General features: G+C 33.6%; 3 protein-coding genes across 10 annotated transcripts in view; 2 read left to right on the forward strand and 1 right to left on the reverse strand.

Moving 5' to 3' along the window:
• Positions 1–5722, forward strand: part of LOC122634643 (mucin-17) — a 9306-nt gene extending 3584 nt beyond the window's left edge. Inside the window, exons 3-10 of one of the 2 annotated variants that reach the window (XM_043823776.1) lie at positions 110–443; positions 541–727; positions 1006–1043; positions 1134–1334; positions 1548–1872; positions 2052–2677; positions 2743–3457; positions 3856–5722. In XM_043823776.1, coding sequence (XP_043679711.1) covers positions 110–443; positions 541–727; positions 1006–1043; positions 1134–1334; positions 1548–1872; positions 2052–2677; positions 2743–3457; positions 3856–4269 — 2840 coding nt within the window. In that variant the 3' untranslated portion in view covers positions 4270–5722. Of the gene's footprint in view, positions 1–109; positions 444–540; positions 728–1005; positions 1335–1547; positions 1873–2051; positions 2678–2742; positions 3458–3855 lie in introns of both variants that reach the window. The other variant, XM_043823775.1, reaches the window with a different exon arrangement.
• Positions 5723–6822: 1100 nt separating this feature from the next.
• LOC122634644 (autophagy-related protein 9A) lies at positions 6823–12905 on the forward strand. 6 transcript variants are annotated; one of them, XM_043823782.1, is made up of 9 exons: positions 6823–7031; positions 7467–7634; positions 8576–8895; positions 9022–9485; positions 9578–9762; positions 9881–10831; positions 10919–11293; positions 11408–11633; positions 12022–12905. In XM_043823782.1, exons 2-8 carry the CDS (start codon positions 7584–7586, stop codon positions 11558–11560), a joined length of 2499 nt encoding a protein of 832 aa, XP_043679717.1. In that variant the 5' UTR covers positions 6823–7031; positions 7467–7583; the 3' UTR covers positions 11561–11633; positions 12022–12905. The 6 variants fall into 6 exon arrangements, with proteins under 6 accessions (XP_043679717.1, XP_043679712.1, XP_043679718.1 ...); XM_043823777.1 differs by lacking the exon at positions 7467–7634 and adding an exon at positions 8124–8235; XM_043823778.1 differs by lacking the exon at positions 6823–7031 and adding an exon at positions 8124–8235 and having other exon boundaries at positions 7496–7634.
• Positions 12906–17221: 4316 nt separating this feature from the next.
• LOC122634646 (sodium-independent sulfate anion transporter-like) overlaps positions 17222–22500 on the reverse strand; it is a 5639-nt gene continuing 360 nt past the window's right edge. The window contains exons 1-11 of one of the 2 annotated variants that reach the window (XM_043823786.1): positions 22265–22500; positions 21384–21568; positions 21089–21284; positions 20745–20965; positions 20007–20151; positions 19757–19921; positions 19324–19485; positions 19081–19221; positions 18637–18782; positions 18370–18531; positions 17222–17737 (exon numbers count right to left, since the gene is read on the reverse strand). The exon at positions 22265–22500 is cut by the window's right edge and continues 65 nt beyond it. In XM_043823786.1, the coding sequence (XP_043679721.1) occupies positions 17585–17737; positions 18370–18531; positions 18637–18782; positions 19081–19221; positions 19324–19485; positions 19757–19921; positions 20007–20151; positions 20745–20965; positions 21089–21284; positions 21384–21563 (1671 nt within the window). In that variant the 5' untranslated portion in view covers positions 21564–21568; positions 22265–22500 and the 3' untranslated portion in view covers positions 17222–17584. The remainder of the gene's footprint in view (positions 17738–18369; positions 18532–18636; positions 18783–19080; positions 19222–19323; positions 19486–19756; positions 19922–20006; positions 20152–20744; positions 20966–21088; positions 21285–21383; positions 21569–22264) is intronic. The other variant, XM_043823787.1, reaches the window with a different exon arrangement.

The following is a 22500-nucleotide window of genomic DNA, read 5'->3' on the forward strand; positions in this document are numbered from 1 at the left end:
AAAAAAAAAAAGAAAAGAAAAAAAAATGTCAGAGTTCGTAGGAGTTAGTAAGACGAATTAAAAAAAAAAATTGAAAAGAAGAGAGAAAGAAAAAATGTTCACATTTCAGAATTCATAACGTCTCATAAAATACCAGATGACTTGGTAAGGCCTACAGACGATGAAGAAAGTATCGAGGAGAAGAAAACGATTTCGAAAGATACGAAAAATCTGAAGAAAGTTAATTTGAAATTGGAATATTCGGATAATAAAGGGATTGAACCGTTAGATTCTAGGAACGACGATGAATTGGATAAATTAGAAACGAAGAGGCAAGCTCGCGTCGAACTTGAAAATTTTAGCAATACTGGTGTTTTAGAGGAAGATGGTGTCAAGAAAGTCGATTCGCATCGGACGACTGTCAATCGTCAAAAGGATTCGATTCTTCCAGGAGTTTATGTCAGGTAAATGTAATTCAATCTTGAAAAACTCTTCGAATATAAATCTGTTGTAATCTAGTTTGATATAAAGGATTAACGAATCGAACGAATTATGTTTCAGTAACGAATACCCAACAACAATGATGCCAATCTTGACAACGTCACGAGAAACTCGTTCGTTCGATTTCGTCCCGGTTAATATTATTCGTCAGGATGGCAAGGATGCTTATGCTTCATTCTCCGATAGACATTTCGATGATTTGAGTGACGTCAGTCTGGTACCAGCTGGTACAAATTCTCGTATTCAGGTAAATGTTATAATAGATGAAAACAAAATTTATATACAACTTATACGTATTCATGATAAATAAATATATAAATTAATTAATGTTAACATTTGATAACATATATTTCAATCATTCGATCATTCTCCTTCTCTTTCTCTTTCTTTCTCTTTCTCTCTTTCTCTTTCTGTCTCTCTCTCTCTCTCTATATCTCCCTCTTTTTCTTTCTCTCTTTCTCTGTCTTTTTCTCTCTTTCTTTCTCTCTCTTTCTCTCTCTCTCTCTCTCTCTCTCTCTGGTATAGGTGAAGAAAGGACCTAATGGAAAGGATTACGAATACGAGTATGTGTATTATTATTACGACGAGGAAGATGAAAGTAAAGCTGGTACGTCCGGTACAGAAGTGACGAACAATTACGACGTAAATTCTAGAACAACGTCATCCCCAAGGAGAGTCGGTCAAAGCGGCAACAACAGAAGCAAATACAATGCGGTTGATAGAAGCAGCAGCACGGTCGAACCAGCTAGCAACGAGGTCATCCCAAATAGAAATGGGAACAGAGGAAGGCAACTCGTTGAGACGGACGATGTCTCTGAAGAAAGATTACCAGCTAATACCAGATTTCCACCGAGGTAAATCGAATGAATTTTTGTAAGAACAGTTACGAGCTGAGAATTCTTTTAAGAGGAGTCATTGATTTTTTGTATCGCTTAGAAACCTTTGACCCACCCGATATTTTAACTAATAGATTTATTATTTAATTTGATGGATGGCAAACCGCAAATCGATATGAAAAATTTTATGAGTTGAGAATATTTACGAGATGGATCTCTCTGTGTTCATAGATCACGATCGAATCACAATACAGGCACAACGGAGGCAACTAGATCGCGTGGAAATCGTCCAAGGCCTGGTTTAGATCTCGTTGATTCCAGTAGCTTTCGAACTCATCAGGAAGGACCAGAATTTCCTCAGGTTTTGCCTAAAGGACCGGTAAGATTTCTCGGTGTGACACCTAACGAAGACACAGGCGTAGAGGAGAAAACGGTGACTACAAGAGGACGTGGAAGACACAGGGTTCAAGAACCTCTAGCTACCGAAGATGTGTCCGAGAGTCCACCGGCTGTTACACCTTTATCCAGAAGACGTCCTGTTACTACCATTCCTCAGGTACGACCGACGATACGATTTATAAAGAATGGTAATGGGAATTTTAATTAAAAAAAAAAAAAAAAAAAAAAAAAGAGAAAGAAGAAAAAGACTAAAACATACAGATTCACTTGTGACCGGTGAAATTTCAATCTTTACCGTAAAAAAAGAAATGAACGCTTCCATTTGGTATGTTTTAGGCTGAATTAGAATTGAACAAAGATCAATCCTCGAAAATGTCCAGCGAGGAGGAAGAAGCGGACGAAGAAAGTGTCCCGTCTCTCGAAATTTCCAAAGAGAGAACGTCGATCGAAGAGAAAGAAGGATCCGAGGAGACAGATTTGTCTTCGCCGACGTACACCAGTACGAGTGCTATTACAACCGAAACTGCTATGACAACCGAGTATCCTTCGGCAATGGACAAAGTGGCTCTGGATCTTTACGCATTTTTACAAGGTCAAACCAACTTGGTAGACATACCTGGAAACGAAACGAACGAATCGATCGATTCCACGACTTCGATCATTTCCGAAGACGATGGCTCAACAGATTTGATACCTACGACGACTGATCTTTCCGGGACGACAGTAATGACGACCGATCCTACGATCGGTACTACATCTATCAGTACAACGAGTACAACGACTACAACGACAACGACGACGACGACGACCACTACAACACCAGCTACGACAACGACTACCACCGAACCTACCACGACGACTACAACGACAGAAGCTCCTACTACCACCGTACCAAGTCCAATTGGCAGAGGCAAATTCCGTCGACCTGGGGTAGCAGGCGGTGGAGTTGGAAATAGAAATAGGTCGGTAAAATATGCTCGATGATTTATTAAGATCGCCTTCATCGATGTTTCTTTTCGATATTTAGGTTTAAGTCGAGTAATGGTAATCCAACGAGTACAACAGAAGCATCGTCGGTAGAGCCGACGCAGAGAACGCGAGGTCGTTTCGGAGGATCTTCGAACGGAGGTGGCTTTAAGAGGCCGAGGCCTGGTCAGAAAACGTCGCAACAACAACCGGTAGAGGAGGATGCTGTTCAGAAGGAATCGGTAGGTTCTGTGGCAGCTGAAAAGCCTAGTGGTTCGTCTCGTGGAAGGTTCCGTAGTACGGTTGGTTCTCGAAGTGTCTCAACGACGTCGTCACCCACCACTGGTACCAGTAGTAACAGCAATAATGGCGCTTCTTCGGCTGGACCATCAGGAATTTCACGTCCTTCTTTCAACAAGCTCAACATCAATCGAAAACGTGGAAGACCTACCGCAGCCCCATCGACCACTAGTCAGTCTGGCGAAGATAGTCAAGAAGAGATTGGTCAAAGTCCGACCGCGGAAAGTGCAACTGTCAGTACGTTGTCATCGTCCCCATTAAAACCAGCTGTACGTTCGAGACTACCAGGACCTGGAAGTGCCGGAAGTCCGGGTAGATTACCTATAGTTAGACCACCAGCTGGAAGATTGAATTTAAGACAGAAACCAGGCCAAGCTACTACTCTGGGTACATCTACGACTAGTACACCAGAGGAAGTAGCCGAAGGATCTGTGGAAGAGCCAGCTGGAGAAGGGACTGAGGAAGAAACGCACGAGGTTAGTCGATAATTAGATTTAATTTTCGAATATATCGACGAATTTCATCGTCGAAATAGTCTCTTTGTTTTACTACTCACGAGATACTGCTAAGGAGACAGATTAAATATAAGAATGTATAAGACGATGATGTCATTATCTAACGCAAAGTTCTCTCTCTCTCTCTCTCTCTCTCTCTCTCTCTCTCTCTCTCTCTCTCTCTCTCGAGTCTACTTTCACTGGATGGCCTTTCGAAATGTCATCGACGAAGAGACTCTCGAACACTTTTAATCTTTCGACCTTCTTAAACGTTGCTAGTCACGAAAGAGAATCATCAACCATTTCTTAGAAGAGAAAGAGAGAGAAATAAATGTGATATAAACTTTACATTCTACCAACGAATTATTGTCGTCACGCAGGCGCCTGCCGAGACGAATCCACCATTGGCATCAAAGCCAACGACGGTCAATCCATTGAACAAGCTCAGAAATAGGAATCGACTTCAGATACATCCAAAAGCAACGACTAAGGGGCCATCGCCGGTTGCTGCTTCCAGACGTTCACCTTTGTTACCACGTCGAAAACCAACCGTGACGGAAGCACCGCCAGCTATTCAACAGAACAATAGTCAAGAAGAAACTTCCGAAGAGGAGAATGGATCAGCTGGTGCGGTCTCTGCCGATAACGAACAAGCGACGGAATCTTCGAGTTCGGCTGAATCCAGCACGGCTGCTAGCACGAAACACGAAGAAACTAGAGGTTTCGGTGGTTTGCTTGCACCGAGACGTAGGATAGCACCAAGACGTCCAGGTCAAATAGTCTCTCGAGAATAGATAACCCAGACAATCGATGATAACGACGACGATGACGACGACGACGATGATGATGATGATGATGATGATGATGATAATGATGATGATGATGACAACAGCAACGACGCTATATCTTATGTCGCGCTGTTAACAAGACGACGATCCAAGTAGCGAAAAATATGATCGAGAAAAATCACCGATTAATTTTTTTTTTTTTATGGATATACGTATTATACATACGTATTATCGATATATTATCTATTAATTATCCCATAATAATCATCGAGTTCTCGCGTTCGATCTCAATATATATCTTAAATTTTTTATCTTTCCTTTTTTTTTCAAATAATTATTTAGATCAATCGCTACTTGGACGGAAACACCAAGATGGTAGCTACATTGTTATTTCTTTTTCTTTTTTTTTTTTTCATTTTTTTTCTTTCGAACCTTCACGAAACCCCTCTAACATAAGTTTCGTATCAAGTCATTTAAAATAATATAATCGACGTTATCGGCGTGCGACGAGGTTAAGCCATTTTATAATTTATCTGATTATATATAGCTGAGAGATGAAAATCATTCGTAAGATAAACGTTTCGTTCGTTTCCTTTCGTGCAATTCGTTTAATGCAATATCTCTAACCATCTTCGCGCTCTTTTTCTATGGAGATAGAATAGAGCATTCGGTAACCTTTATAGGTTCTTCGACATTCGCTGCACCTTTTTGTTCAACTCGATAGAGGAATTCAATCGATCGTGGGCGCCTATTTGTAAAACTATTTATCCGTTCCTTACTGTCGTATCTTCAACGTGTGCAAACACAAACACATGTACATGCATACACACAAACGCGCGCAGACGTATCACGTACACGCGCACACACAGAGATAGAAATATATCGTGCTTATTTGAATATATCAAAGTTTTAGTTAAGAGGTCGAACGAGATGGAACACAGCAAAGATGACCTTTACAATTTTTTTTTCTTTTATATATATATATATATATGTTTTACGTTTAGTCGATACGGGAGAATCTCCTAAATCATTTTTTTTTTTGGGTTCCTTTTTCATTAAAAATGACCTCATCGTTACGTATAATCGACATCACGAATCAAAAAACGTGTCGCATTAATAATAACGCACACACAAAAAAAGACACACGTAACATACACTCGTAAGATATCAACGATAAAAACAAGCTCTTTACTATTCCATTCTACGCGTATTATTAATACGTATAAAATATTTTAATAATCAACGCTCGTACGGTCATGCTGTAATTCGCGTTATAAATGATTAACGAGAGAGCGTGTAACATTGACGCGCATAGCAAATGAAGAAAAAAAAAAAAAGAAATTAAAATATGCGCGTGCAGCCATCCACCCCGGCCCACATCAGCAATACGATACTTTTGTAAGCCATGTTCCATGAGAATACTCTGTAAATATTGCTATTAAATCTATGTAAACTATTATTTACGCGCGTTAGATATATACACATGTGTGTATGTATATATCAAACTCGTTTGTTTCCGTATACAATTAAAAAGAGAAAAGTGTTTCTTTAAGGTAATACTTTTAGAAATAACACATGTACACACGCACGCACGCACACACACACATATACATACATACATACATACATATATATAGCACGTGTATTTTAATCCGTGAAAGATGATAGATTACAAAAACTTTCTCCAACATTTAAACTACCGTGATATTCGAGTAAGTGTTGGGTAATATTTAATTTGATTTAAAGATTAACGATTACGATTAAAATCTTTCATTATCAATCGGAATGACGATTAAATCTTCATAATATGTGTATAATCATATATTAAATAATTAAATTAGTTATTTAACGGTAAGCGATTGAATTATATTCGCCATTGTGAATTAAGAAAATTAATCAAAACGATAGGAATTAGATGAAGATAGTTTTACTAGGAAGTAATTGGCCGAGAAGTTTTTTGCCCTTTTCTTCTTCTTCTTTTTTTTTTTAATTTTCTTTTTTAACGATGATTTTAAAAATGGTTTAACGATTAATATTCAACGACTATATAAGAAATTCGTCAATGTGTAAGTCTACGGAATAGTTTGTGAATGATTCACAATGCGTCTACAAAGTATTTCAACGTCAATGTGCGATGAGGTATCTACGATGAGGTTCGTCAATGATTCGTAGTGTGACTCGACAAAGTGCATGTCGAGTGGGAGGATTCGACGATCCATCGATAAATTATTCTATATAAAAGAATAAAAATACATATACGAAAAAAAAAAAAAAAAAAAAAAGATTAATTTCATTGATCGAACTAACGATCGAAGATGTACGTTTAACTATTGGATGAAAGAATGAAACATTTCAACGGTAATTGTTAATTGTTAATTTTCGATATCGTCGCGTGTTATCGAATATACACGCGTATTTAGATATAGTCGAGTATCGATATAGAAGATAACAATGAAATCTTTCGTATCAACTTGGTGCATTCTCATTGGTAAAAGAATGGCGCGGCAACGAGTAGTAATTCTTCGTTCGACCGCTAGGTTCGCTAGGAACGGTTCAAAGTGAACTACAAATAAAAGAAAGCGTCAGCAAAGATGGTGAAGTCGAAGGACGGAGCTAAGCATTCTTAACGATCAAATGTCTAAATTAGCGGTGAAGAATACATTAAGAGTCGGTCAACATGTAAGTGTCGATTCACGAGGGATCTGCTCGATGTGAATAAAGCACTTGTCAGCTCTCGAGAAAAGCAGCTCGGAAAGACGTCGAGTAAGGTACGAGGAATAGCTGCTTGCACGCTTTGTTTATGAAGATCAGCTGTGTTACCAAACATACGCGTCAATTTCGTTTCTGCATTTTTCAACGTATCTATTTTCGTCGAGATAAAGGTCACGCGTTAATATTACGACGTAGCGACGATCCAAGGAACGACGCTAGGTTATAGCCTAGCGTTTTATTCTTTTCTATTGGAAATCCTACGAGATGATAGCTTTTTTTTCATTCGACAAATTTTCGAGAAACGACGCATCGAGCGTTTCCCATTTTCGACGTCTTTAGCACGATAATCCCAAATGCGATTATTTTCTTTGTTCTCCGATCGTTATCGTTTGGATCAAATGGGTATTGCGACAAAGCCTTTCTTCGAAACATCTCTCCAAGAGTATCCTCTTTCTTCTTGCTGCTTCAGTCATTTACATTTTCGATTGCAGACTTTGACAAGACCTTGAGTAACCTACCTGTTTGTACATTTACGTTAAGAAAATAAACATCATGAGAGGAGGAAGAAGGACCGATATTGTCTTCTTTGCAAATCAGAAAGTAGGAGCATGGATAAGCTATTGGTCGAGCAAGCGATAGAGTCTATCGTGTTTATAAAGGTGACTTTGCTGTTAATACGATAGCATTAGCATTAGGTATAATAAAATGGCTTGACTCGTGGTTAGTCCATCGACTCCAAGCACTTCAACTCCTTTTGCCATCTTCATATATTTTATTTCTTTTCTCCTTCTTTCACCAAAATTATTTCTTCTGTCCCCTTGTCTCTTCCTCGTCCCTCTCTTTAGCCGCTACTTTTTTTTCTTTCTCTCTTTTCTTTTATCTTTCCTCTTTGTTATTAGCGAGCGTATTAGCAACATTAGGTTTATAAAGTTTTATTACAGCTGATATTAGCCATTAGAAACACGTCCAAGATCGTATGGTTATTTATAAATTGCATCGTATCGAGGTCTTCTACAAGATTTGTTTTAATGTACTATTGGCAAACCTAAGCGTATATTAAGAATCAAAACGGCCATGAATAAGCATCATTTTAGTGGCCGTCTCTCCGTCCTTCTTCTAACATATTTGGTACATAATCTGCATTTTAGATGCAGATTTGGGAGCAACTTTCCACCAGTAGTTAAATAAGCTTAATGACATGAAAGAATGAAACGAGATACCGTCATTACCTGTGTGGAGCCAAACCGAAGAGCAAAAACGGTAAGGCTCCATCTCTAAGGTTCGATCGTATGTCATATATAAATGTTTGCATGTACGTTGTATCGTATTCTTTGTTAGAATTATCAATATATCTATATTGATATTATTCTCGTATATATAGTACACAATGTCAATGGTTTAAACGTTAGTAAGCAGTGTCTTCCACTATCGTAGACGTAAAGTCTGGTCTTGAAAAATTCATAGCCTGTTTAGTGATCTTTGTGTCATTTTTGATATATATTCGTGGCACGTTAATCTTGACCGTCTATGATCTATGTAAATTTCATTCGACGACTGTCTACACCTATGCACGATCGTTTCTTATACTTCACGTTTGCAGATGACAACTGTATTGGATGGTAGCTATCAACAGCTCGAGCCTTACGACGAGGGCGAGGGTGACGGTGACGATGACGACGAACGCGAAGAAACGCCTCAAGAATCGGGTGTAATGATACACGTAGTACCGGAGGGAAACAAAGCGAGATGGAATCATATAGAAGACTTGGATTCTTTCTTCACGAGAATGTATCATTATCATCAAAAGCATGGTTTCGCATGCATGATGCTTCAAGAAATTTTTGAATTAGGACAGTTCATTTTCGTAGTCACCTTCTCCACGTTTCTCTTTCATTGTGTCGATTATTCCGTACTGTTCAAGTAAGTGCATTTTATATTGACCACCGAGATGGTGGTCAAAGTACGAATCTGTTGCGACACGATATGACAACGATATTTCTCTTCTCTTTATTCTCTTATCAAAGTCTTTTTGTATCCTTTTTATAGAGATAAGATGGTAAACAAACCGCAGAAAATATCGATCAACGATGCCATATTGTCAACAGGAGAATGCACAGCTTCTATGGGATTGATCACGTGGATTTGCATTTTAGTAGCAGCTATTTTTTGGATTCTACGTGCCGTTAAAGTTCTCTATCACCTTACTCAGTTTTGGGATATAAAATTATTCTTTAACGTAGCACTAAAAATCGAAGACTGTGATTTGGATAATTTAACATGGCACGAAGTGCAAAAGAGAGTAAGAGAGGTTCAGAAAGAACAGGAAATGTGTATTCATAAAAGAGAACTCACGGAATTAGATATATATCATAGGATATTAAGATTTAAAAATTATATGGTGGCTATGATCAACAAGTCGCTGTTACCGGTGCGACTGAAGGTCCCTGTTATCGGCGAAGTCATTTTTATGACAAGAGGATTGAAGTACAATATGGAACTACTCTTATTCTGTACGTATTCGTAATCGGATATTCGTAAGATCATAGTACGAAGAAGTTACAATTAATTCAACAATGACCTTTGCTCGTTCGTTTCGCCATAGGGGGACCATGGTCGCCTTTTGAAAATAATTGGCACTTGAAGGAAGATTATAAGAAACTATGTAAGAGGCAGGAACTGGCGCGAACGCTGTCGAAACATATTTTGTGGGTGGGAATAGCAAATTTTGTATTGTGCCCGTTAATTCTCTTGTGGCAAATCCTCTATTCGTTTTTCAACTACGCCGAAGTGAGTCGTCGAATAACATAATCGAGAAATCCTGCACGTTCGATCTTGAAACGGATAACAACGATCGAGCGTTTTCTAGCGGCTATCGTACTTCATAAAATATCATTTTTAATTGTAGATTATAAAGAGAGAGCCAGGTACTCTGGGAACAAGAATGTGGTCTCTGTACGGTCGACTTTATCTTCGTCATTTCAACGAACTCGATCACGAATTAAATGCCCGCTTAAATCGTGCCTACCGTCCAGCTTCGAAGTACATGAGCATATTCACTTCACCTATAATGACGGTTATCGCAAAAAATGTTGCATTCGTAACTGGAAGTATACTAGCTGTTCTATTGATATTGACGGTATACGACGAAGACGTTTTAACGGTCGAGCACGTTTTAACGACTATGACCATATTGGGAGCGATGGTAGCTGGTTCAAGAGCTTTCATACCCGATGAAAATTTAGTATGGTGTCCAGAAGCATTATTGACCGCTGTGCTAGCACATACGCATTATAGGCCGGACAGTTGGCGAGGTCATGCTCATATGCAAACTACAAGAGCACAGGTAGCTCAACTCTTCCAATACCGTGCTGTTCATTTATTGGAAGAATTGATATCTCCTTTATTAACACCATTTATTTTGTGCTTCCACATGAGACAAAGAGCTTTAGATATCGTTGACTTTTATCGTAATTTTACTATCGAAGTGACTGGCGTTGGTGACGTATGTAGTTTCGCTCAGATGGATGTACGAAAACATGGAAATCCAATGTGGCAAACTGTTGCTCAAAGTCCTATAGACGATCGTAATACAGGATACGATAATCCTGGATATATCACCGACGCAGCCAAGTTACACGTTCCGATGTCTAATCAATACACCCAAGCCGAGGATGGTAAAACCGAGTTATCGCTGATACACTTTACGTTGACGAATCCGGAATGGAAGCCACCGAGTCACGCGGAAAACTTTGTCGCGGCATTGAGAGAGAGAGCGAAAAAGGAAGTAAATGGTGTACCGACCGATGTAAACCCATTGCTCGCAAGTTTGAACAGTTTATCTGGTTTAGGACCTGGAGTAAGTATGTCCTTGAAACTCGACTATGTTTTCAACAAGGGAAAAGCAAACAAAGAGACTCTAACAACGAGAATTATTCTTTTACAGTACAACGACTTGGTATCGAATATTATTCGAAGTACGATGATAAACCAAGTCAGTGTTCCAAATGTAAGCAGTGCGTTTACAAATCAGGCTGGTATTTTAGGTGCTTCGGTCCCGATGGACGAAGCATCTATCAGTCAAAGATCGGACAATATTTCATATCCTGTGCGTCGTGGTTTGAGGAAGGCTGAAGGTCCGTTGCACAATGATAAAGGATTTTTATACGGATTGCAACAAGGCATATCGAATCAATCTCTTGGTGCATCCGTTTTTGGATCGGCAAACGAATTAGCTACGGATCTGTCGGTACCGATAGAATTAACTGCAGCTGATATGTCACTATCTACATTGTACCTGCACGAGCTTCATCACAGACAAGTAAACCAGTTACCTCTCTCTCTCTCTCTCTCTCTCTCTCTCTGTCTTTCTCTATCTTTCTCTCTCTCTTACCTGTTTAACGTTGAACGTAAAATCACCATGTTCGATGCGTAGGTACGTAGGCGAGGCTATCAAGAAATGGCGACAAGAAGTGTGTGGCAACGAAGTCCAGTCCAAGAATTAGCAACGCTTCCTGAAGTCAGACAAGAAAGAGCTCCTTTACTGCTACATCAAGACTCTTCTATAAGAAATAATAGAGAATCCTAGCGTAACGGTCGACGATGATCGTTCGACATTGAAAATTTCTAGTTAATTCATGCTTCTCGGTTTTAGATGAAACGTGAGAAATATAAATATATATGTATATTTTTTCTTCTTTCTTTCTTTCTTTTTTTTTTTTTTTTTTTTTTTATTCTAATTTTTTTGTGATTTATTCTTTAAGACTCTTTATAAAGTAAACATTTCGTGATTCATTTTATGATAGAAAAATACGCTCTAGACGTAAGTCGGTCGAGAGTTAATAGAGATATTATAGTCTGGCTCTCTCTCTCTCTCTCTCTCTCTCTCTCTCTCTCTCTCTCTCTCTCTCTCTCTCTCTCTCTCTCTCTCTCTCTCTCTCTCTCTCTCTCTCTCTCTCTCTCTCTCTCTCTTTTCTTTTCCTTTATCTTTCCTTATATAAATTTAATTCTTATAGCTATGTGAACATTTTTTCTTTTTTTTTTTTTTAGAATAGATTTATTTAACCGAGTATCGATATTATAGTGCATAAAGAAGGATTTTCGCGCGAGATCAACGATCAAATAATATGCCTACGCTCGTGGCGAAGGGGCCTATTCTGGTGTGATTTTTTTAGATTTGAATTCGTCAGGAATAATCGCTTGTGTTAATTTTTGTCCGGTGTATCGAGTTGTTGAAATTTGTAATCCGTATTAGAAAAAGAAAATTATTGAAAAAGAAAAAAAAAACGAGATTGCTCTTTAAAACGATGGACAGATACTAACATGGAACGATAAAATAATGATGATGATGATGATGATGATCAATAATGATGATAATGATGATGATGATTATGGTGATTATGATAATGATAATGATGATAAATAGTAGATAAAAATTACTTCGACGAGATCCAATGCAGATAATTTAAAGGATATACATATGTATGTATATATATATATATATATATATATATATATATATATACATATATACATATATATATTTATCTTGGAATCGTTTGTTCATTGATTACTTCGTACTACGATCATCGTCACGAACGTGATGATTGTCACATCGTGTATCGTAAACAATAATCTTTAATCTTTTTGTCCTCTTTTTTTTCCGATGCCACGATTCTCTCTAGTCATATGAAAATGATAAAAATAATATCGTTTTATGTAGCGCGTGACGAATATATATTGTATTTAATCTTTTTTATCGAAACGTAAAGTCTATTTATAAATATCTCGTCGCTCTCTGTGCTACTATTAATAAGCGTGGCAATTGAATTTTTTTTTAATCTGCTTCGTTATTATATTAGGTAAATGATACAACTCTCAGACACAAGTGTAAATATTGTTGCACGACGAACTTGAAAAAAAAAAGAAGAAAAGAAAAAAAAAAAAAGAACACGAAACTCGAGAATTAATTTCTCCTTGTTTCTTTTTATTTCTTTTTATTTTTATTTATTCTTTTTTTTTTTTTTTTTCTTTTTTAATTTATCAGAAGGTTGTCATTAACACGTATATTATTAAAAAGAAATGAATGACTATATGTATATATATATATATATATACACACACACAAGCATATGTATATATATATATATATATACAAAAAATTATATATAAACACATACGTATAAATATGTAAACTAAAAAGTCACGTTAAAAAAAAAAAAAAGGGAAAAGCAATATCGAAAATAAGTTTAGATATCCTATTTGGTTCGACGAACATTTTCAAATCTCGCACCATTGTCAATCCTCTAATCTCCCATCCCTTCTAATATTATTACGAAAGGAAAAAAAAATTTGATCCTTGGAGCGAATCGATTTTTAACACAATTAAGATTAATCTTTTTGCTAGACAAGTCTTATATAAATGTGATCATTGAAAGAAAAAGATGTTACAAATATATAATGGTTATCTGTAATTTACGAGTATAAAACACGAATAAAAATAAGTTTCTTAAGAAATTTCAAATAATTTTTACCTCCGATTCGATGAGAAGAACCACGGTTAGCGGAACATTTGAGAAATTTGAAAATCTGTTAAAATAACAGAAGATCGCTCAACATATACATAATATCGAACGTGATTGGTCGATTCGTTAATAAATACTTTAAAGACGACATTTGATTGATATAACTACGAAAAGACAAATGAATGAATTAAACAAAAACAAAAAAATAAATGAATCAATTTTTTCTATCGATTTACTTTATAATTAATATTTGTTACATTAATATTTTATTGATTAACGTATAAATAATTAACCATGATATTAGAAAATCTCTCATTGGCTGTAATCTTGTATGAAGAAATCTAATTCGTCGAACGGAATCTCGAAGCGCCTCTAGTTTGACTTTTAGTAAGCTCTTTGAAAGGGTCCGTCATTTAGAATTTCAAAAGGAATACTAAAATTACTATTGATGTATTTATGTAAAAAAAATTCTAACTTAAATTTCTCCAATTTAGTATGTATTATTTTGTGAAATCGTGACGAAACAAACGACGCGTACGTGTATATCGTGTGAGTGTGGAAAAAAGTTCGTGAGTGTGGATAAATAAGTGAACAAGTGAAAGAAAAAGGAAGAATGAAACAAGTGACAAAAGAAAGTGTATTGCAGAAATGAAGAGAAAAAAAAGAGGTAAGAAACGATTTATACATATTTTTTATTTTATTTTTTCCTTCCATTAAATTTTATTCATGGAAGTCAAGAAGAAATCTTTTGTATTTTTGATGTATATTGTGAAATGATTGCGATATTAAAGAAACAGTTTGAAATAGATGAATTAAGAAATAAACAATTTCGGTAATAGAAATGTCATTATTGAAATTATGATAAAAGATTTCGATTATTGAAATCGTTCTTTTTTCTTCCGGTATCCTTCGTGATAAATTTCTTATCACTTTTTACGAAAATATTTACGACAGACCTTATCGAGTTACGTGTTCATTTTTTAATATATATTTGGCAATGGAATATCAACACTAATAATTACAATAATTAACAGCGCTTATTGTATGAAATTAATTATAAAAACGCTCGTACGAAAAGTGTTTTTATTTTAAAGATAAACGTTGTGTATATTGAAATATTTTTTATATTTATATATATTGGTTGGAAATAGCCAATATAAAAAGAAAGAACGAGGAGGTCATTACATATTATAAAAAGCAAAGGAGACAGAAAACTTGTTTCAAGTTGGGATGATATAAAAAAAGAAATTGTAGAACGTTTGACGATTAAATGTAGTTCGTTTTTTTTTTTTTTTATTGCCTAGAAACAGTGATTCATTTTCACAAAGTATATTCTTGGTACAATATAATGATTCATGAAATATTGTTATATTCTTTTTTTTTTCAATAATGATTGTTATAAAACTATTTGATCTTTTTATAACGAAGAAGCTAGTGGAATTTTTAAAATGATATTTTAAATATCTATAACATAGTATTATACATTCATATCTGTAAATTTTCTTATAGATCTTTTTTTTTCAATAAGACGGAATTGTTAGAAAATTATCGATTTGTAATTCGGTAAATAATACGCGTGTGTGTAAAAACAGCAAGGATTGCATTGTTATTGCAATATGGAAAAGCAAATCTGATCTGTACTTTTGAATATAGACTATGATACTAAAGAAAGGATCGAAGATAAGTTGAAAGTCTTTAAAGACATTGTACAAAGAAAGCATTCTATAGATTTTATATTCGCTTGTCATTTTCGTAGAAGAAATAACAAAGGATTAACTGTGTTTCAATTATTTTTATCAAGTGTGCCATGTTGAATGTTTTAGTAGTAAAACAATTGAAAGAAAAGACGGTTTGTAAAATGTTCATAAAAAAATTGAATACTTAATTTATAAATGTTTGTAAGATTATTTATTTTCATGATTATTTTAGATATTTATAGAATATAAATTAAAAGAGAACGTTTTGGATATTATGATCATATGTCGTCATTTGTAATGATATGTGTATTATTTATAATACTCATATGCAAGGTATGTTAACAAAGGTAATGAGACTTTTTATACAAATATTTACATACGACTGAATGAAAAAATGATTCGTTCTCTCTTTTAAAATAGTGCCATCGAGAAGCTACGCATTGCCAGAGACGTTGCATTTATCCTTGGAAATAATGTTGAAATATTCAGCTACAATTGCTTTCAGTTGATTACGATTTTTTGCGTTTCCCGGTTATAAAATAACATTTCTTGGGATGGCTGTTGGTTTTTATGTAAAGAAAAAAGTCGTATAAATTTAAATCAAGGAGATATTTTTGTTGAGAAAACCTTATTTACAAGACAAATTTTTTGTAATCAATTTAGCACAAACCCTTCTCATGCTCAAATTATTTATGAGTCAAAATATGAATAATTTAGTGAGTTAAATTTAATCCATTAGAATCAATCTATCAAACGACGATCTTACACGAGAGTCTTTTACTATTGCAACAATTTTCTCGTTTTTTGAAATATAAGATCTTACAGAACGAAGTTTCATTTTCTACAGTCTCATGGTCATCCACAGATTCATCTGTTTTCATATCACCTGAAAACTTCCTGGACGAAGATTGATCTCCGAAAGCAAATTGCAATTTATTAAACGTCTTTAACTTTAACGCAAAATTTACTAGCATGACGCGTAAATCGATATGTTGCTGTTCCATATCCGTACCATTGAAACATATTTTCATAAAATTTGCTGCGAAATTGTTCGTGTTGGTTGGACCGAATTGAAATTGATATTGAAAGTAGAGATGTATGTTTCAAATAACATAGCCTTATAAATGCTGTAATCAATGTCTACTTGATATACCATTTGAAAAATTGTCTTACATTAGCTTTTATACGTGAAATGATCGTACGAATTAGTAAATTAAATATATATATATTTCTTTTTTATTTATGAACAAGTTATATAACCATTACAAATTTCTCCATTGTTAAAACATTTAACTAAAGGCACTGTTGGAACACATTTTTTAAATATCACATCGAGCGTTTCTTCAACTTTACATTGTTTTTAAATATGTAAATGTTAAATACATAAAATGTAATGACCTTGTTTCGAATATTCATATTAATATAATAGTTAAAAACTATTAAACAGCGCTTTACTATTATCGACTGTGTTATACCGATCGGTACAGTAAATTCCTTTTATTATCGATCGAATTTAATAGGTCGATATAGTAAATTTGTTTTTGGTGTAACTAATTAAATGGAAATCTCGTATTATCCATTATATTACTTAATCGATAAAAGCAATACCGACTTGTTCTATTCGATTAATAAATAATTTAATATATATAACTTTTTTCTATTACACACATCGTATTTCTATGACACACATGTCGTGTATGTTTATATAAGTATGTAAGGCAAAAAGAAGAAAGAAATTTTTATTAATACTGCTTATATAAATATTACAATTTTTATAAGACTGCCATATATAAAACTTGTCCTTTATAGAAGAAGCTGTATATCGTCATAGCTACTATACAGGACTGGTTTTGAGTTGTTCAATCGTTCATGTTTTAGAGATATTTGATCAATTGGATTACCTATCAATATGGATCGATAAAGAATTCATAACCATATCGAATCGATAGAAATCTATTAAATTATTTTTACGAGAGCTTCGTATATTTGATCGGGTATGGGGTAAGATAAAAAAGATGTATAAAACTATTTCATACGCACTTATTTTAATTCTATTACTTAAATAGTGTTTACTCAGAATCGACCTTGGTTAATACATTTTAATTCGCGCCAAACGAATCATCAAAAATCTTTCACTAATATATTTTCTAAAAAATTAATAATCACTGTGACGATTAGACAATAAGAACGCATAGAGAAAAATGTCGATGATCCGTCGTTTACATCGCGTCGTTTTTGATTCTCAAGATAAAACTTGATATTAATAGAAAACACAAATATTATATTCGATCATTTCACTCGTGTCTTTTTGCAAATAATCTTTCAAACTCGATTGATGATCAGTTCTTGTCCTCTCTTGTTCCTCCTTTGTTCTTCTCGCTTTTATTGCTATCAACCATTCATATCAGCAATGATAGTTCCTCGAAATTCAGTCTGTAATTCCGGTGCAATCGTTTTCAAAACATTCTCGATGTTTTTGCAAGAATTAATGTAGATTATTTCTTGTCCGCGTAACGAAAAATCGTTCGCCAATAATTTTATATTCTGAAATGAAATGAAATGAAACAAAATTAAAGACGATAGTACGTTCGAATATTTTATGCGTTGACGGACTTTTTCAACGAAATTAATTTTTTATTTCATTTTATCTGTCGCAAAAACATAAATTAATTATTAGTTTATTAATCGGATTAATATTTGCTAAGTATAAATTGATCTAATGATTCAATGATGAGCCAAGATCAACAAATATTGTATATCTACAAACATAAATATCTAAATAAATATTGTCAGATTGTCTGCTTTTTGACAGAATTTCCATTAAAATACGAGTAAATATTACTAAAAGTAATATATCGATATAGTACTAATTCGTAAAAATATTATTAGTCATTTATTTAGATATAAAATACAATTTTCATTTTATTGATCCAAACCAGTAAAAATTCTGCAGTATCACGATTCTCTTCTCTCTTTCTCTCACTTTCTCTTTTCATTTTTAAGAACACGAAGTGGAGATTATGAAAGTGATCCTGAACAGTATATATTTTTCTTTTCGAGATATTTCGAATATTTATGGTCGGAAATGAATTAAAAGTTATAATTATGAGAGTGTGCGTATATACATATATGTATGTATGTATGTATGTATGTATGTATGTATGTACTCATCTTACCTTTGCAACAGTAACATCAATTCTCTTAAGATTCTTTAAGTCCAGTACAACATTGCAATCATTTTTTTCGGAAAGTTTCATTATGTTGGCACGCAGATGTTCCGCTGCTGGGAAAGCAATAGCTTCTTCGGGGATTATATATATTATTCGATGATCGCCGTTCTAAGAAAAGATGTAAAAAGAAAAAGAAGAACAAAAAAACATGGGTATATGTGCATAAATGAAAAGAAAAATTAATAACAAAATTTTTCTTATCCTTTAACAGACCTGTTCGATCCTCGTTTCGAAGGATGGCTTTGCCGAAAAGTATAATAATGTCACTAAGTTAGAAACTATACCAATGGCTATTCCTAATTCAAGGCCAAGGAAAATACATGACAGGAATGTCACTATCATGACAACAAAATCTACCTCTAAAAAATTTGCATATATATATATATATTATTAATACGATTATATCAATAATAGAATATAAATAATTTTAATGATATAATTATATTTATATATAATTCGATATTATAATAATATTTTTCTGTTGAATTTTATAATACATAGAATCGGCCTAATAATAATAATAATAATAATAATAATAATAATAATAAATATAATTATATCATTGAGTTATTTCTAATAAAATTAACAAAAAGATATTTAAACGATATTACTTGATTGTAATATTGTTAATATAATAATGAGATTTATTTGACTTACTTTTCGCACGCCATATTAATAAATAAGTATTAAAATCGAGTAGGTAGTACATGGCAAATATTATAACACCAGCCAAAGTAGCCTTAGGAATATAACGGAAGGTATTTGTCAAGAATCCTGCAGCAAGCAGGACGAGACAACCTGTAAAAGATAAACGGAAAGGAAAGAAAAAAAAAAAGAATTAATTACATTTGTAAGAATGAATTATAATGTTAATTTATTTATGATATTTATAAGAATTACCTGTGAATAGACCGCCAAGAGGTGTCTTTACACCTGACGCATGATTGATAGCTGTTCTCGTGAAGGATCCTGTAATTGGCATCGATGATACGAAAGATCCTAAGATATTACTGATTCCAAGAGCAAACATCTCTTGAGTCGCATCCAGAGATTTTCCTTTTGCTGCAAATATAAGAGGAAAAAAAATGGGAATTTAAATTTTTATAAAAAATATCATATTCATTTATTATTAATATATATATATTATTTTGCTTATTCAATATTATTATTAATATTTTTCTAAAGGTGTATATATATATATATATAATGCATATTGTTAGTTTAATACGTAACTTGTTTGCTATTACTTAAACAAATTAATTCGATCATTAAATTTTTGAATATAATTTAAAAGAATAATATTTTTTCATAAATCTGTCTCGAAAGAACTCACCAAAGACCTTGGCAATTGCTATATGTTCTATAGTAGAGACAATAGAAATGGAAATGATCGTCGATCCCATAATCGTTATCATTTCCACAAAATCATATGTTTTATTTTTGAATGTCGTTGAAAAAGGTGGTAGCTTGAACGGTGGTAAACCTTTACCCATTGATCCTAAGTATCGCATAAAACATTAGAAGGAATTTAAAAATGAATCAGATCAATGATAGCGATGACAATTTCGAAAACTTTCTTTTACCTGTGAGTTTGAATATTTCATATCCATTATAATGAAATACGTAAGCTATAATGGTTCCTGCGACAACGACAACTGCATTTCTTGCCGAAATTAAAATCCATAAAACTTTTTGCAACCAAGTACCATCTCGTTTCCCAGGTAGTTTCTATTATAAAAAAAGTAAAAAAGTAAAAAAAAAAAAAAAAAAAAAAAAAGAAATGGAATAATCTGATAATTCTGATCGACTAATACTCGCCAGATATATGTACATATATTAAGTATTATTGCGATAAGTAGTACTATCATTTGAATTATCGAAATTTATCATTGATATTAAATCATTATTGATACAAGAAAGAAGCAAAAATATCTTATTGAAAGAAACTTCTTTTTTTTCCTTCTTTTTATTGTTTGTTTTGTTTTCTTTTTTTTTTGGGTAACGACGTCTACGTAATTACTAAATACACAATGCATTTAATTAATATTTATAAAAATTACTTATTATAAGAAAAAAATGTCTTCAGACGTAGTAAAACGATTCATTTTAATTGAATGAATATTCCCGAAGATCGCTTATTAAGTGTCACCTTATGTAATTAAAAATGTTTCTCTCTCGTTTTATTTTATATCTATATAAAACATTTATGCAAAAGTATTGGAATAAACAATATTTATTTAAAGGCGATATTCCGATGAAATATCGAAACCTCGTACAATCTCGTATTCTTTAATATTATATTCTAAAAATATCTATCTTGCCTTGAAAATAGCTAAAACGATGATCGTGCAAATACCCAAGATCGTGTCCTGATACCTGATCGCGTTTAAATTCGAGAAGACCTGCTCAACGGAATCTAGAAAGCTCTCGGTTCTTCCTGGTATACCAAAAAGTTGTTTAAATTGCGACGAGGCAATGTTAATTGCAGCGGCAGAAGTAAACCCAGTTATAACGGGAAGAGAGATGAAGTCCAAAAGGAAACCTGTAAATAATTATTTCTTTGAAATAGTCGGATTATGTTTTTTTTTTTTTATCGAGAGAGAAAGAGAGCTAACAATAAGTCTAATTGAAATTCTTTTTGTACAAAAATATTCTTTCAACATACCCAAGTGAAGTATGCCTGACAGCATTATGATACATCCTTTTAAAAATGCTAGCAATATCGCCATGTTCGGGCCATAATTCAATACAAATGATTGTACCATAGTTGCCATAATAGCTGTCGTCCCTATAGTTATGTTCTTGCAAGATCCAAAAATGATATAGACGAAGGAAGCCATGAAACCAGCGTACAAACCATACTAATAGGTATCATGATACATAAAATAATTGAAAATATATAACTCGTGTTAACTCGTGTTAATGAGTCACATGTTAATAAAGGATGCAAAGTAATTCACCTCGGGACTTAGTCCAGCAACGATGGCATAAGCGATTCCTTGAGGTATTGCTGTAAGACCTACAGTTAAACCAGCGAGCGCATCGTGAATTAACCATGTCAATTTATATTGTGGTAACCATGTACAAATCGGTAGTCGAGGTTTGAGATAATGTTGACAAACATTATTTATTGTTAACATGATCGCTGAAGCAAAAAAGTTAAATTTTTATATCTTCTTCATACTGATTTATTGTATTTCATTTTTTATTCATTTTTTTTTTCTTTTTTTTTTTTATATAAGAAACGAAATAGAAAGATACGGAGTAATACATATATATATTTTTTATATCATTTATTTTTATTTATTTATTTATTTTTTTTTTTTTAATCAATCAGCGGACAATTTTGTTAATATTGTACAAGTTTAAGTGATAAAGATTATATTAATCGTTTATTTGTCTGTTTATTGTTAAAAAAATATAAATCAATGAAAAATGGAAATGATAATAATCGTTAAATCAAGACCTGCTATAATAGAAAAATAAAAAAGATCAAAATATATGTATACATATATTTATATATAGGTACATACAAACACGTACGCGCGTACACACATAGACACATAGCATCGCATGTAATAAATTTGAGGAAATTATCGTGATCGCGTGAAATCATAAGTTTCGAAAGACGAATGTACGCTTATCAAACTGTTACAAGTTAACTATAAAATTGGCAAAGAGAAAGAGAAAGAAAGAGTAGGAGTAGGAAACACGAAAGATAGGTTTTCCGGTCGAACAAGAAAAGCGGAAGGATCGATTGATTGGTAAAAACTTTACTAGGAGAAAGAGAAACTTTTTTTTTTACTATAAAGCAATCAAACAGCTAACCAAGATCACTTACTGTAGTATCACTGTTGAATATTTCACTAGGATAATAAAACCTATTATCTTCACTTATAGAAAGAACAAAACAGAAAAAGAAAATAAACTAAGAAAAAGGAAGACAAAAAAATAACGCGTTTTCTTCTTACAAAAAGTATTCCGATCGAACGTTTTCGAGATATAACTTGTCGCAGGTACAAGTTATTTCTACGTATACCTTGAGCATATCGTAATGCTTATATAAAAGTTCGCCTA

The sequence above is a fragment of the Vespula pensylvanica genome, chromosome 15 (assembly GCF_014466175.1).
Source record: "Vespula pensylvanica isolate Volc-1 chromosome 15, ASM1446617v1, whole genome shotgun sequence".
In the NCBI taxonomy this organism is placed as follows: Eukaryota; Metazoa; Arthropoda; class Insecta; order Hymenoptera; family Vespidae; genus Vespula; species Vespula pensylvanica.

Bases quoted from the DNA above. Each gene is read 5' to 3' on its own strand.
- LOC122634644 (XM_043823777.1), top strand. From the start codon at position 8,182: ATGAAACGAGATACCGTCATTACCTGTGTGGAGCCAAACCGAAGAGCA. The intron at 8,236-8,575 runs GTAAGGCTCCAT...TCACGTTTGCAG, and splicing joins CAAACCGAAGAGCAAAAACG to ATGACAACTGTATTGGATGG. The intron at 11,294-11,407 runs GTAAACCAGTTA...TTCGATGCGTAG, and splicing joins ACGAGCTTCATCACAGACAA to GTACGTAGGCGAGGCTATCA.